The sequence below is a fragment of the Theobroma umbraticum genome, unplaced genomic scaffold (genome assembly GCF_002168275.2).
Source record: "Theobroma umbraticum cultivar Fairchild unplaced genomic scaffold, ASM216827v3 scaffold_147.0, whole genome shotgun sequence".
NCBI lineage: Eukaryota > Viridiplantae > Streptophyta > Magnoliopsida > Malvales > Malvaceae > Theobroma > Theobroma umbraticum.
Genome location: NW_018397259.1, coordinates 4944093 through 4957354, shown reverse-complemented (window position 1 = coordinate 4957354; position 13262 = coordinate 4944093). Strand labels below are relative to the sequence as shown.

Here is a 13262-nt window from a genome sequence, read left to right as displayed (position 1 = left end):
TCCTATCAAAGGAAGAGTAGGTTATAGTTTTGTTTGCTTAACATTTGTTTAGTAATTTAATTATTTAAAATTTAAAAATTGGTAATTAATTTTTTTAAAGTGTTTATTGAAGATTGTATTGGATTAAAATTTAAATTTATTTCTATATTATTTCTCAAACTTTTCTTTCATTCTCTATTTGCATGATATAGTTAAATTCTATATATTAATATCGTTAGATCATGACAATTTATTAATTAATTTAAATATTATTTAGTTAATAAATTAATAATTTATTAATTTATACGTCAATTAAAATGATAATTTTATATTAGAGCATGTCTCTCATAAAAATACGCTTAAATCAATAATTATATTACATAATTTTCTCTTAAATATAAACCTATTATATTAGAACTACTTAAATTTTAATACATTAAGAAAAGTTAGATAAGGTGAAAGGAGATATCAATTTTAAGAGAAAATAAGTAATATTGAAGTCATATTTTATAAATCATTTTAATTGAGTATGTATATATATATATATATAATTTTAATATATAAAAAATTATTAATTTATATATTAAGTGAGATTTATAAATTTTTATAAAATTTATTATTTTATAAATTTAATAAATTATTAATTGATCACACTGATCTCAAGTCGATACAGATCAAAAATATTATTTAATCGAGATTATTAATTTATCAAATATTAATAATTTATAAAAATTATAATACATGTTGCATAAACAAGTTAAATGACTACAACATTAATTATGAATAATTTTTTATATTAATTATAATAATTAATAGTTATTATGATGAGTTTAATCATATTCGATTGTTAAGTAGATCTCATATTGTAATAAATATCACATGAAAATAAAATTAAATGTAATTGAAACATATTATTAAATTATATTGTAATGATAAATTTGATATTCATTTGGATCATATTGTAATATAAAATTATTAAGAGAAGTGTATAATTCAAATGATAAAAATAATAAATTAAAATACATCAAAAGCCGCTCTAACCCTTAAAAAATCTAATTAAGCATTTTTCATTTTATTAGAATCAAATCAAGTATTTTTCGCATAATTGAAACCTTATTTGGCGGAAAGTTAGGTTGTCTTTGTTGTCTTTACTACAAACAAAATTAAATTTTTATAATACTTGGTGTGTCCGGTGGTGCATTCATGTGACAAAAGATCATATATCGAAAAGAAATAAAATTCTCATTATTTTTAAATAAAAAATAAAAAATTAATTTTTTCCTTCTTTTTCCACGCTGCGTGGTGTTATCTATTGTCGGCGACCTAGCGTCGGATACTAAATTTGTTGCTTCAAATCGTCGATTTCATTTTCCAGCAACGTTAAGCGAAGGATTGCCGGCGAGAAAGGAAAGAGGATTAAAGGGAAAAAAGAAAGAGGAGGGACAGAGAAAAAGAAAAGGAAAAATATTTTTGCCTCGTGGAAATTGGTTAAAATTTTTAAAATGAAAAACATTTATCACATTTTTTAAATATTTTTTTATTATTATAGTTAATTAAATTGATAAAATATTATTTTTATTTATTAAAACTCTTATTTTGCATAAATTTTACAAAAAATTCATCTATCATGTTAAATCAACACCCGTTTATAAATAAATATTTATAAAATATATTATATGCTTTTAAAAGGGATTAAACTATCCACTTGAACAACAAAAAATTTTGTTAATTTAACCAAATTCATTTTTGAATATGTTTAAATTTTATTCAAATAATTATAAGTTTCAGATATCTTATAATTAAATAAGATTCAGGTTAAAGGTATATAAAAAATAATGAATACTTACTCGTTAACATCTTTAGTTTATAACAATATTTATACGATAGCGTATGAAAATTAATATTAAATTAAGGTTTACATATGCATTTTTATAAAATTCTTTTTTATTAGTTATGAGTCATGTAAATATGGATGTAACAAAGTTAAAGTCGCTTAAATATTAATATGACACAAGTCATGAATCTTAATTATTTTCATCTAAATAACACTACAATTAAACAAAAATATTATTTTAAAAATTTTAATTGGGTGAAATAAAAAAAGATTTAACAAAAAATTTTGCAAAGTTACAAAAAAAACTTTTTTAATAATTTAACCAAAAAGTTCCTATCGTCCAAAGAATTAAGAGAAGGCTATAGTTACATACATCACATGATTAAACTCCATCAAATAATAATTTAATTAAATGAAAAATAATTTATTAAAAATTATAATAAAAATAAGAGCTTTTGATATATTTTAGCAAATGAGATAAAAAAAAAACATGAAAAAGATAGTTGTAGCAATACATGCATTTTAAGCGACTGTCTGATGGAGATATTTTCTTACATGTGGAACTGCTGTCTAATAAGATGTGTCATTTGAGTACATAACCTAAACCTTTATAAGATTTGATTTATGGATAGGATATAAATTCAAAAATACAATTATTTATTAAAAATAGCATTTAGGTGACATTTTGTTGGTTCGATGAACAATGTTAATTAAACATATACTATTTAATTTTTATTGTGATTGGTTTGTTCTGATTATCTTATTTAATTTCACTTGATTATCAAGTTGAAAACAATTGATTTTAAAATTTTCAAAGTTACTGTATGTTGAAATCTAATTGTTGGAGATTTCTTCTTTATTTTCATTGTTTTCTAGACTATGATTTAGAACTTGATGGAGCAATGACCTGTTTGATGGATCAAGTATGAGTTTAGTGGATTTAATTAGTGGTTTTACCAAGTTGTATAATATTTCATTTATAGTATACATATATATATATAGATATTAGAAGTTAACAATGATTTATATTTTGCGTAATGGATTGAGCCTTTTCAAAGGAAGATTGTGAGTTCAAATTTTAGTTCTTACAAAATAAATAAATAAAAAAAAGTAAAGAGGAATTTAGATTTTTATTTTATGAAATAAACAATCCAACCTTATAGGTTTTTTTTACCAATTTTCGGTTGACTGAGGTGTTTTAAAATTATCTAGAGTGTCATAATATTATTTAAAAAAAAGATTTTCAAGTGAAATTGAATTATTAATTCCATGATTCCTCAATGCTTATGTTTTAAATTTTAGATTTAATCTCATAAATTTGATAATTGAAAGCTTTTAAAATCTTATTTTTATTTTAAGCACAGTACTTAGAAAAATTTCTAAATTATTTAAGAAATTTAATACGTTTTTATTACTTTATTATATTCAATCAATTTTTTGTAACTTTATTTTAAAAAATAAGTTTTTATAATTAATTGTTATATGAAGTTGACATGTTATAATAAATGATGGCTTAAGTTATTATATGAATATAGTCACACGACATTTTTTACGTAGATATAAAATAATAAATAATATTTTAATTAATAATAATTATTTAATTATTAATTATAAAACTTAATTTAATTCAAAATAAAAGATACAAAATTTCATTAACAGTAATAAACTAATGAGAATTTATTTAAACTTTTTTAAGGTTTATATATTTATTTTAATATTATTTATGGTAAAATTTTATACGAATTTATACATATGTCCATATATTTATATAGATGCATAATATTTACAACATTTGTATTTTTTTTATAGTTTTGATTAAAATATTATTTGGTTTGTAAGATTTGTTAACTCCATTCATAAAAAAATTTATAAACTGCGCATTGTTGTTTTTTTATAAAAGATAAATATATAGTTAAAAATTTTCAAATAATAAATTTTAATTTTGAATAAAAATAAAATCAAACCAGTATTTTATCTCTAGAAAGTTAAAAAGCATTAGTACTAAATGAATTGAAAAAGGTACAATTCGTATTGACCAAAAACTATTTATATAAATATACATTATCCTTTTAATTACATAAAATCAAGAATAATATCGTGGTGAATATTTTTTCTCAAAATTAAATTCCAGTAAAAGAAAAAAAGAAGAGGAAAAAAACACAGTTAAACTCCGTCCACTTCACCTCACTCTGGCTTTTCTAAAATCTAGGGCCCCAAAATCTGTCCCTCCCCACTCAAAATTAACTTAAAAAAAAGAATTAAGCAAAAAGCGGCCAAAAGCGAAAATTTAAAAATAAAAATAAAAAGAGTTTCAAAGTCTCTTCGTCACTCCGTCCGCCTCACTCCCACTTTCTTTCTGCTTCAATTTTAAGCTGTCTTTTTGTTTTTATTTTTTTAAATAAAAGAAAATTACTCAGTCTCTCACTTATATATATATATATATAAATTGTTTCTCTCTCTAAACCGATTTGTCACTCCCACAAAACCAAAAACCCTCCTTCACCTCTCTTTCTAGAAGATCCTTTAATTCTTTTTTGGGTTCGTTTCCCTTTCCTTCTCGTTTTGGTTTTTAGACGTTTTTTTTTTCTCTCTTTCTCTCTCTTAGGGTTTGGTCGGTACAGTTTCTAGGGTTTTTGCTCATTAACATTTCTCTTGTGGAAGATATAGTGTTGGGTTTTACCTTTTTTTTTGTGGGAGGGGGGAACTGAGAGAGAGGGGATTTTTTAAGATATGGCGGCTGAGAGGCTTAGGGATTTGAGTCAGCCGATTGATGTCTCCTTGCTTGACGCCACCGTCGCGGCCTTTTACGGCACCGGATCTAAAGAAGAGGTTCGGTTATTTCTCTGCTTCCCTTTTTGTTTTTCTCCCTCTATGTGTACATTTTTCTGTTTCGGTTACTCGACTCTTTGACTGGGAAATGAGGGGGTAAATTTTTGTGTGGATTTCAGTGTTTTTAGTTGGAAGTGGTTTTCCGTTTGGTTTGCGGGAAAGTAAGGGAGAGTGTGGAGATTTTGGGTTTGATAGGGTTTAGTGTGGCTCGGCATTTACTACTAAGGGCACAAAAATCCTGGTAAATGTAGGGGAACCTGGAGGGAATTGTTTGACTTTTTGAATTTCTAGGGTTTAATGTGAGTGAGTTTTTACTTGAGTGACCTTATTAGGACTTCAAATTTCTTTTCAGTTTGCCAGATAATGTGTCCAAATGTGGTGGTGCTTTGAGAGTGTGGAGGATAGACCTAATTACTTAGTAAGGCTTGGGTGCACGAACCTTTGCTCTGGGAAGTGCCATTTGATTGCAGGGGTAAAAATTGATATTTCAGATATGGGCAATTTTTAGTTGTCATTTTTTATATATAACTTGTAAGACTTCGTTTCAGCTATTAGGAAACGAAGGTAGGTTGAAGCTTTTCTGCTGGTGTTATTTCTTGGTCTAGGATGTGGCTAGCCTTAAATTTTAGGGTTTAGTCCTTTGGGTTTGATAGGCTTTAAACTTTATCCATTCAAATAGAATAATTATGATATAAGTTAAAAGAAGAGAACTTATCCATTATATTTCTCTCATCTTGACCAAGTTTTCTACTCTCTCTGAAAATTAATAGGTTCAGAGAGAATTGAAGCCCATCTTTATTGTTTGATTATTGATGAATATGCCATTTAAATTCGTCGATAACTCATTTCCTTTTATCAGTTCTCTTTATCCAAATAACAAGAGAGAAGTTGAATTTCATTTAATTCATTTATGCTCTTCATTCTCTTTTATTATTTATTTTCCACTCTCTTTTCTCTGATGAATCTAATGAGCTGAAGCGGTTGATCAAGGCTTACACATTTTTCGCTTTCTTTTTAATTCTGCTTTGGTTTCTCTGTAGTGGAACAGATTGTTTATTTTGGTTGCTCAAGCTCAAGAATTGTAAAAAGCTGTGCGACACATAATTCCTAGGTTGCTGACCATGTTAAATTTTATGGCATAATTTGTCAGATAGTTATGAACATTATAATGTTTCTGGCATTTGATCAGTCCTTGGTATTTTTCCATAAATGACATGCCTCATTGGGCTATATTTATATTTTTGCTCTGTCCTGTCATTATTGGTTTTTGACTATTCTTTTTCTTTCTTGTACATACTTCACAGAGAGCTCATGCAGATCAGATCTTGCGAGATCTTCAAAATAATCCGGATATGTGGCTTCAAGTTGTGCACATTCTGCAGCACACAAAGAGCCTTAATACCAAGTTCTTTGCCTTGCAGGTCAGTTGAAATTTGCTGTGTAATCTATAATTTCTAGTACAACAAACTTGCTGAAGGGAATTCTAGTTCATGTTCCTATGTTGTGTGTGGTGCATATACCTGATAATTTGGTTTTGACCTTTTAGCTGACTCGTTAATTAATACTTTGGAAGAACTTTTTCTAACAAATGATTTGGGTATTGCAGAACACCGTATGAAGAATTTGAAATCCTCTATTCAGTCTGATGAATTTAGAGTGCGTTTTTTGTTCTTGTCTACAGGTTCTTGAAGGTGTTATCAAGTATAGATGGAATGCTTTGCCTGTTGAGCAGCGAGATGGAATGAAAAACTACATTTCTGAAGTCATTGTACAGGTAAAGGAGCTTTTTTCCCTTTAGGACAAAGGAATCTCAAAACTTAGTCCTTTTATCCCTTTTATTATCTTTTCTGCCTTTGCATATTCATTCTTACATGTGCTTTCTCCTGTAATAGTTGTCAAGCAATGAGGCCTCCTTTCGAGCAGAGAGGCTGTATGTCAACAAGCTGAATATTATATTGGTTCAGGTATAACTTACCTGCCTCACAAAAAAAATGTATTTCATAAAAGAGGGACAGACTTGCTTTAGAGTTCACCGAGCTTGTGACTAATTAGGAGACCTGTGGTTAGGGCTTTATCCGTCTGCCTTCTTTATTGTTTATATCCATCGTAATATTCACAATTTAAAACACGAAAATATTATTTTGATTTTTCTTTTACCTCTTGGTTACCATATTGGTGAATATCTATGAATTTCTCCTTAGGAGATTTCACAAGTATTCCTTTGTTTTAATCTAAAACGAGAGGAAACTAATGACTACAATATATTTATTTATGCAGTAATTGTAATCTAAAAAATTAATATGCATGCTGAATGTACAGATCTTAAAGCATGATTGGCCAGCTAGATGGCAAAGCTTCATTCCTGATCTTGTTGCAGCTGCAAAAACTAGTGAAACGATTTGCGAAAACTGCATGGCAATACTGAAAGTAAGTTTGGTATTAGAATTCTCTCTTGGTAAAACTGGTTGCAGAATCAGTTTGTAACATGAGCTGTTTTGCTGTCAGCTTCTAAGTGAAGAAGTTTTTGACTTCTCAAGAGGTGAAATGACTCAACAAAAGATCAAAGAGCTTAAACAATCACTAAACAGGTGAAAATATTTTTGTTATTTTGAGATCATTAGGGTTATTCTGTTTTGATGCAATAGTTCTGGATGTCTATTGTAGAGATTTCTGTTCATTTTAGTTTCTATTTTGTAAAGTTGCCATTCTGAACAATTCGTGGATGTTCATTGGTAAGGTCTCTGTTTGTATTTTGTTACTACTGTATAAAATTGTTGTTCTCTGATTGAATAGTGCCTTCTGATTTCAAATGGAAAAGCCCAAAGTTCAGTTGTCAGTGATTGTCAGAGTCATGTAAATTTAAGTTTGTCTGAAAAAGAATTCTGACTATTTTTCTGGCACATCTGTCTGCCCTTTGATATGCCCCACTTGAAGATCATATTAACAACTATGATTTGTGGGCAAGGCATGTTTGGGAAAATATGCTTTTTGGATTTGTGTTCGCATGTCAACATGGATATTGTGCATATGAACTCATGGTCTTGCACAGTAAGTTGACAATAAGATTGTAGATTAGTTCAAATGGTAAGTCAAAAGTGGGTCCAAAATGATCTCTCCCCCTCTTAAATATTCAAGTCTTCCCCCCTCAATGTTTGATATTTGTTTATTCTTTGTGCAATTCATCTTTCTAAATGTTGTATTTGTTTTCTACAGCGAGTTTCAACTCATTCATGAGTTATGCTTATACGTACTATCAGCTTCTCAGAGAACAGAGCTTATACGGGCGACGCTATCTACCTTGCATGCATTTCTATCATGGATTCCTTTGGGCTATATTTTTGAATCAACATTGGTAAATAATTCTTGATTTCCCAAATGACTCAGCCGTCAATGTGTTACGATTCACCTTTTATTCAATGTTAATGTCTCTTACAGCTGGAAACACTCTTAAATTTTTTCCCTGTGCCATCATATCGGAATCTCACCCTCCAATGTCTAACAGAGGTAAATGATTTATTTATTTTTTCATTTTCTTTCTAAGTGGAATAAAGCTTTATTTTTGTAACTCTAAGAACATGAAGCATTATTTATTATGTTAACGGATGATTGCAGATTGCTGCCTTAAATTTTGGGGACTACTACAATGTGCAATATATTAAGAAGTACAATATATTCATGGTCCAGTTGCAGGTGTGTCAGCATGTACTCAATAAATTCATTGAGATTTGCACTTAGAACTTAGGTTTGCTGATCTGTACGTTTTCCTTTTTGCTCAGTGCTTTTTATTTTATAATGTCGATGTGTGGATTTGATGTTTCTTTTCTTCTTTGTTGTTCTTTCTTTCTTTTTCCTTTTGTTCTCTGGTTAATATGTGGGTACTTTTTGGGATGTTTTTAGACCATTCTCCCACCAACTACGAACATCCCTGAGGCTTATGCGCACGGAAGCAGTGAGGAGCAGGTATATTTCCAGTCAGATGGTTCTATTAGGGGTACAGTTTGATATACTTAGGTTTTGTCTATGTAAACTCATTCTTTTATGTTGTTGCTCCAGGCATTCATTCAGAATTTGGCATTGTTCTTCACTTCATTCTACAAGGTAAGCTGTCTATAAATTGAAAAAAGCTCCTTAAGATTATGGGCTGAAAGATGGTTAATTAGTGATAGGGTTGTTGTGGTGCCCTCAAGGTCCTTAGTCTAATGTGGTTGCTGGGTGGCAATATGCATTTTTATGCAAAGAATGATCCATATTACAAATGTTATGGTTCTAATACAGGATTATTAGTTGATATTTTTTTCTTCCTGTTGATTAAGCATATTGGTAAATATTAGGCTGAACTAGTTTAAAATGTTACTAAATTTGATGGCTTGGTTGCTGTTGGTCTCTTTGATGATTATGTTGCTAAAATTGTTCTTTGTTTTCAGTTTCACATTCGGGTGCTAGAGACTGCACAAGAGAATATTTCTGCCCTGTTAGTGGGTCTGGAATACCTTATTAACATTTCATACGTGGATGATACAGAAGTCTTTAAGGTATCATAGCAATTTGAGATACTTTATTTGTAAACTATTTGTTGTGTCTGCTTGTTCCTTTATTAACCTTTTGGAACTTGGTTTCTAAAGTATTATGCTGCTTATCTTTTGGTTAAATAGGTTTGCTTGGACTATTGGAACTCCTTGGTCTTGGAGCTTTTTGATGCACATCATAACATGGATAATCCTGCGGTAACTGCAAACATGATGGGACTGCAGGTATTGTGGATTATTTTATTGCCAGATATAGCTATTATTCTGTTTAAATGCTCTTGTTACTACTGTTAATCTTCGTTATAGCTCAAGTGCCGTCAAGTCTATGTGCAGCACATGTCCTGTAACTGTTTTCTTTTAGCGACCTTATTGGAAAAATCTTACTCCTTTCTTCTTTTCATGGTTTTTGTCTGAGAGGTATGCCACTGGAAACAAATGGCTTAGGGGTGTACCTATTATTGCCCTCAAATCCAGCACTGATAACTATATAAGAAAGTGTGCAAAAGACAAACCATGTTGAACTACCTATTCTGCATGTTTAGATGGATGACTAGTTATGTATGTTTTTTTTTTCTGTTTCTGTTTTTAGATGATTTTATACCTGCCTGTGGAAATTGATGTGGAATTGTTATTGTTAACTCTAGATAGCACTACGGCGTTATTGTTGTTACTTTTGTAAATAAATGTTGTTGGCTGCCATTTTTGTGTTTGTTTAATTACTAGAAGATGCTGGTTCTAGATTATTGCGGGTCACTCATCTCTTGTCAATGAATTGAATATGCCAGGTGCCTTTGCTTCCTGGTATGGTTGATGGTCTTGGTGCCCAGCTTCTGCAGCGGCGACAACTTTATGCTGGTACAATGTCGAAGTTGAGAATGCTCATGATTTGCCGTATGGCTAAGCCTGAGGAGGTTCTGATAGTGGAAGATGAAAATGGGAATATTGTTCGAGAGACGATGAAAGACAATGATGTTCTTGTTCAGTATAAGGTGATAAATCTCTTAAGTCAAAATGCATGATGCTAAATCTAGACGGCTTAGTCTTTTATTCCTAAAAAATCTATCTACTAATTATGGCTAAGTGGATTGAATGATAGGTTGTGATATTTCAGAAGATAGTTTTAGTATTTTTCTTCTTGCCATTATTTTGAAACTTCATTTAGTAAGATATCTGCTAGGCATGTATGTTTTTGGTCTAAAGGTGCATGCAAATTAAAAATTTCTTGTATCTTTTGAACAATATGCTGCATTTTGGTTTGTGGAAGCTAACAATTCGAAGCTTTATTTCTCAACAGCTTATAGTTTAGAAGTTTACGTTTGGGTATTAAATTTTTATATTTTTGAATCAGTTGTTTTCTCCTGGATTCCATTGTTAATAAAGTTATGTATTGCAGATTATGAGGGAGACGTTGATTTATTTGTCTCACCTTGATCATGAGGATACGGAAAAGCAGGTATTGAACTATGAGACATTTATAATTTTCCCTTTTTTTTAAAAGTTAAATGATGCTATGTACTGGTTTCTGACCTATTTTTACCTAGGCTATGTGTGCAATTTTAATTTTTGTTTACTAATGAAAATGAATTTTTTCACTCTCTTTCCTTTATTTTCTCTACACAATCTGCTGCAGCAATCTGGCATGTAAACATTCTGTTGCATATGATTTCTACTCATGAATGGCAACTGAAGGAACAGTCAAAAAAAAAAATCAAATTTAAATTCTGAGAATCTAGGGAGAATGAAGGAGGAGTCTTCTTTCTGTGATAGTACATTCTTGATTTTTAGTTTTTTATTTCTCTAGGGATCTTGTGTATTAATTATTTTCAGTTGGTCATTCAATTTTAAAATTTATGGCCGATTGTTGAGCGTAATTGATTCATTTGGATTTGTTTCAATATCTATGTAATACAGATGCTAAAGAAATTAAGCAAGCAATTGAGTGGTGAGGATTGGACTTGGAACAATTTGAACACGTTATGCTGGGCAATAGGATCTATTTCTGGTTCCATGATGGAAGAGCAGGTATCCTTTTATCTACACTAGAAGTGCTAACCACAAGTTCATTGATGAAAGAAAGAAGTTATATGGAGCTAATGATGCATTAGCTTCTAGACAGTGAAAAGCGATGCCCTTAAATTAAAAACAAAATTGGTCTAGTGCCTAGTAATTATCCTTTTAGACTGTTTCCTACGAGATATTGGTGTTTCTTTCATATTATCTTTAATGCTGTCGGTATATATGCTGCAAATTATACATACAGAGAGAAGAAGATTAGAAAAAAGGGTTTCTCCTACAGAAAGAGGATGTGATGTAGACACTTATGGTATACTTGCATAAAAGTTGTTAGCTTCTCCTTATGCTTTTTGCTGAAATTAGTTAACATGATTGGTGTTCATGGCAGGAAAACAGGTTTCTCGTGATGGTCATTCGTGATTTGCTGAATTTGTGTGAAATCACTAAAGGAAAAGACAATAAAGCTGTTATTGCTAGTAACATTATGTAAGAATATATAATCTCATGAGTATGTATGGACCGTCTGCGTTAGTTTTTTTCTGGACTCTGCTGTTACCAATTAAAGCATGCCATATTTGTTTTTAAAACATGTGCTTTTATTTGAATGGTGTGGTTTTCTTTGGGCACCTTTGGTGTGTCATGTGCTTATTGGTAACTGGGGGAACCTGAAGGAACTTAACTGCTGCATCTTTTCTGCATGCTACATCTTCAAATTGTTACTCTTAATTTAATGTTTATTGGTTTTGTTTGCAGGTATGTTGTTGGACAGTATCCTAGGTTTCTAAGGGCTCACTGGAAGTTCCTGAAAACTGTTGTGAATAAGTTGTTTGAGTTCATGCATGAAACTCATCCAGGAGTTCAGGTAAAATCATTGGGAAAAGAAATAACTTTTATCTTCTGAAATGATAGATGAAATTTTTTCAATGGTGAGAACACTTGAATACTTAACATGCTCGTGTGCTTGTTATTGTAGTATATGCTTGTTTTGGTTAACATGTTTTGCGAAGTGTGTTTGAAAGTACACAACAAGTTGATTTTGCCTTTTCACTTGCTGTTAATATTGTTTATGATCATCTTGTTATGTTATGATTTCACTACTAATAATGATGTGCTTGTTATCATAGTATATGCTTGTTTTGGTTAACATGTTTTGCGAAATGTGTTTGAAAGTACACAATAAGTTGAATTTTGCCTTTTCACTTACTGTTAATTTTGTTTATGATCATCTTGTTATGTTGTGATTTCAGTACTGGTAATGATGAGAATACAAGATTGTGTCTATTATTTCATATTACAATGTTTTAATATAACCTGTCACGTGCTTCAGGATATGGCCTGTGACACATTCTTGAAAATTGTTCAGAAATGCAAGCGAAAATTTGTGATTGTGCAGGTATCATCTACTTCACAATGGTTATAACTTCTTTTTTATTTTTATTTTTTGTTAGGCCAAAACCTATTATATTGATGAACTTTATCTTGTGAATGCAGGTTGGAGAAAGTGAACCATTTGTGTCTGAACTTCTATCTGCTCTTGCAACAACGGTTGCAGATCTAGAGCCTCATCAGATTCATACATTTTATGAATCTGTATGCCTCTTTTCCATGCCTGTAAAATCTTTTCTGGAGAATTTCTATACTGTTGCTGGATGAGCTCATTTTTCTTTATTTTTTTTTAAATCTTAAATTTTAGGTTGGTCATATGATTCAAGCGGAATCTGATCCCCATAAGAGGGATGAATACTTGCAGAGATTGATGGAACTCCCCAACCAGGTTTGTCATTGATAGAGAACAGTAACCTTTTTGTTTCTCACATGTGTATGCACGTGTCTGTGCCATTGCATGCACATATGCGAGGTTGTGCTGGTAGCAAGTTTCTTATGATGATGCTTGTTTTGCAGAAATGGGGTGAAATTATAGGGCAGGCACGTCAAAGTGTTGACTTCCTTAAAGATCAGGATGTAATAAGAACTGTGCTAAACATTTTACAGGTATTTATTATTTTCATGTGGAGCATGTTCATCATTTCTTTTATTGAATTTTAAAAGAGCATAATGCACCTAGTTAATTTTTCATATTG

General features: G+C 30.4%; 1 protein-coding gene across 1 annotated transcript in view; it reads left to right on the top strand.

Moving 5' to 3' along the window:
• Positions 1-4172: 4172 nt before the first annotated feature.
• The window catches only part of LOC110414854 (protein EXPORTIN 1A), a gene marked incomplete at its 3' end in the record, with an annotated part of 11464 nt that continues 2374 nt past the window's right edge, over positions 4173-13262 (top strand). Inside the window, exons 1-22 of the mRNA XM_021426263.2 lie at positions 4173-4642; positions 5947-6063; positions 6324-6416; positions 6535-6606; positions 6962-7069; positions 7148-7230; positions 7856-7994; positions 8078-8146; positions 8255-8332; positions 8540-8602; positions 8696-8740; positions 9067-9174; positions 9295-9393; positions 9954-10157; positions 10562-10621; positions 11080-11190; positions 11570-11667; positions 11935-12043; positions 12509-12574; positions 12673-12771; positions 12875-12955; positions 13084-13173. Coding sequence (XP_021281938.1) covers positions 4544-4642; positions 5947-6063; positions 6324-6416; positions 6535-6606; positions 6962-7069; positions 7148-7230; positions 7856-7994; positions 8078-8146; positions 8255-8332; positions 8540-8602; positions 8696-8740; positions 9067-9174; positions 9295-9393; positions 9954-10157; positions 10562-10621; positions 11080-11190; positions 11570-11667; positions 11935-12043; positions 12509-12574; positions 12673-12771; positions 12875-12955; positions 13084-13173 — 2091 coding nt within the window. The remainder of the gene's footprint in view (positions 4643-5946; positions 6064-6323; positions 6417-6534; positions 6607-6961; positions 7070-7147; positions 7231-7855; positions 7995-8077; positions 8147-8254; positions 8333-8539; positions 8603-8695; positions 8741-9066; positions 9175-9294; positions 9394-9953; positions 10158-10561; positions 10622-11079; positions 11191-11569; positions 11668-11934; positions 12044-12508; positions 12575-12672; positions 12772-12874; positions 12956-13083; positions 13174-13262) is intronic.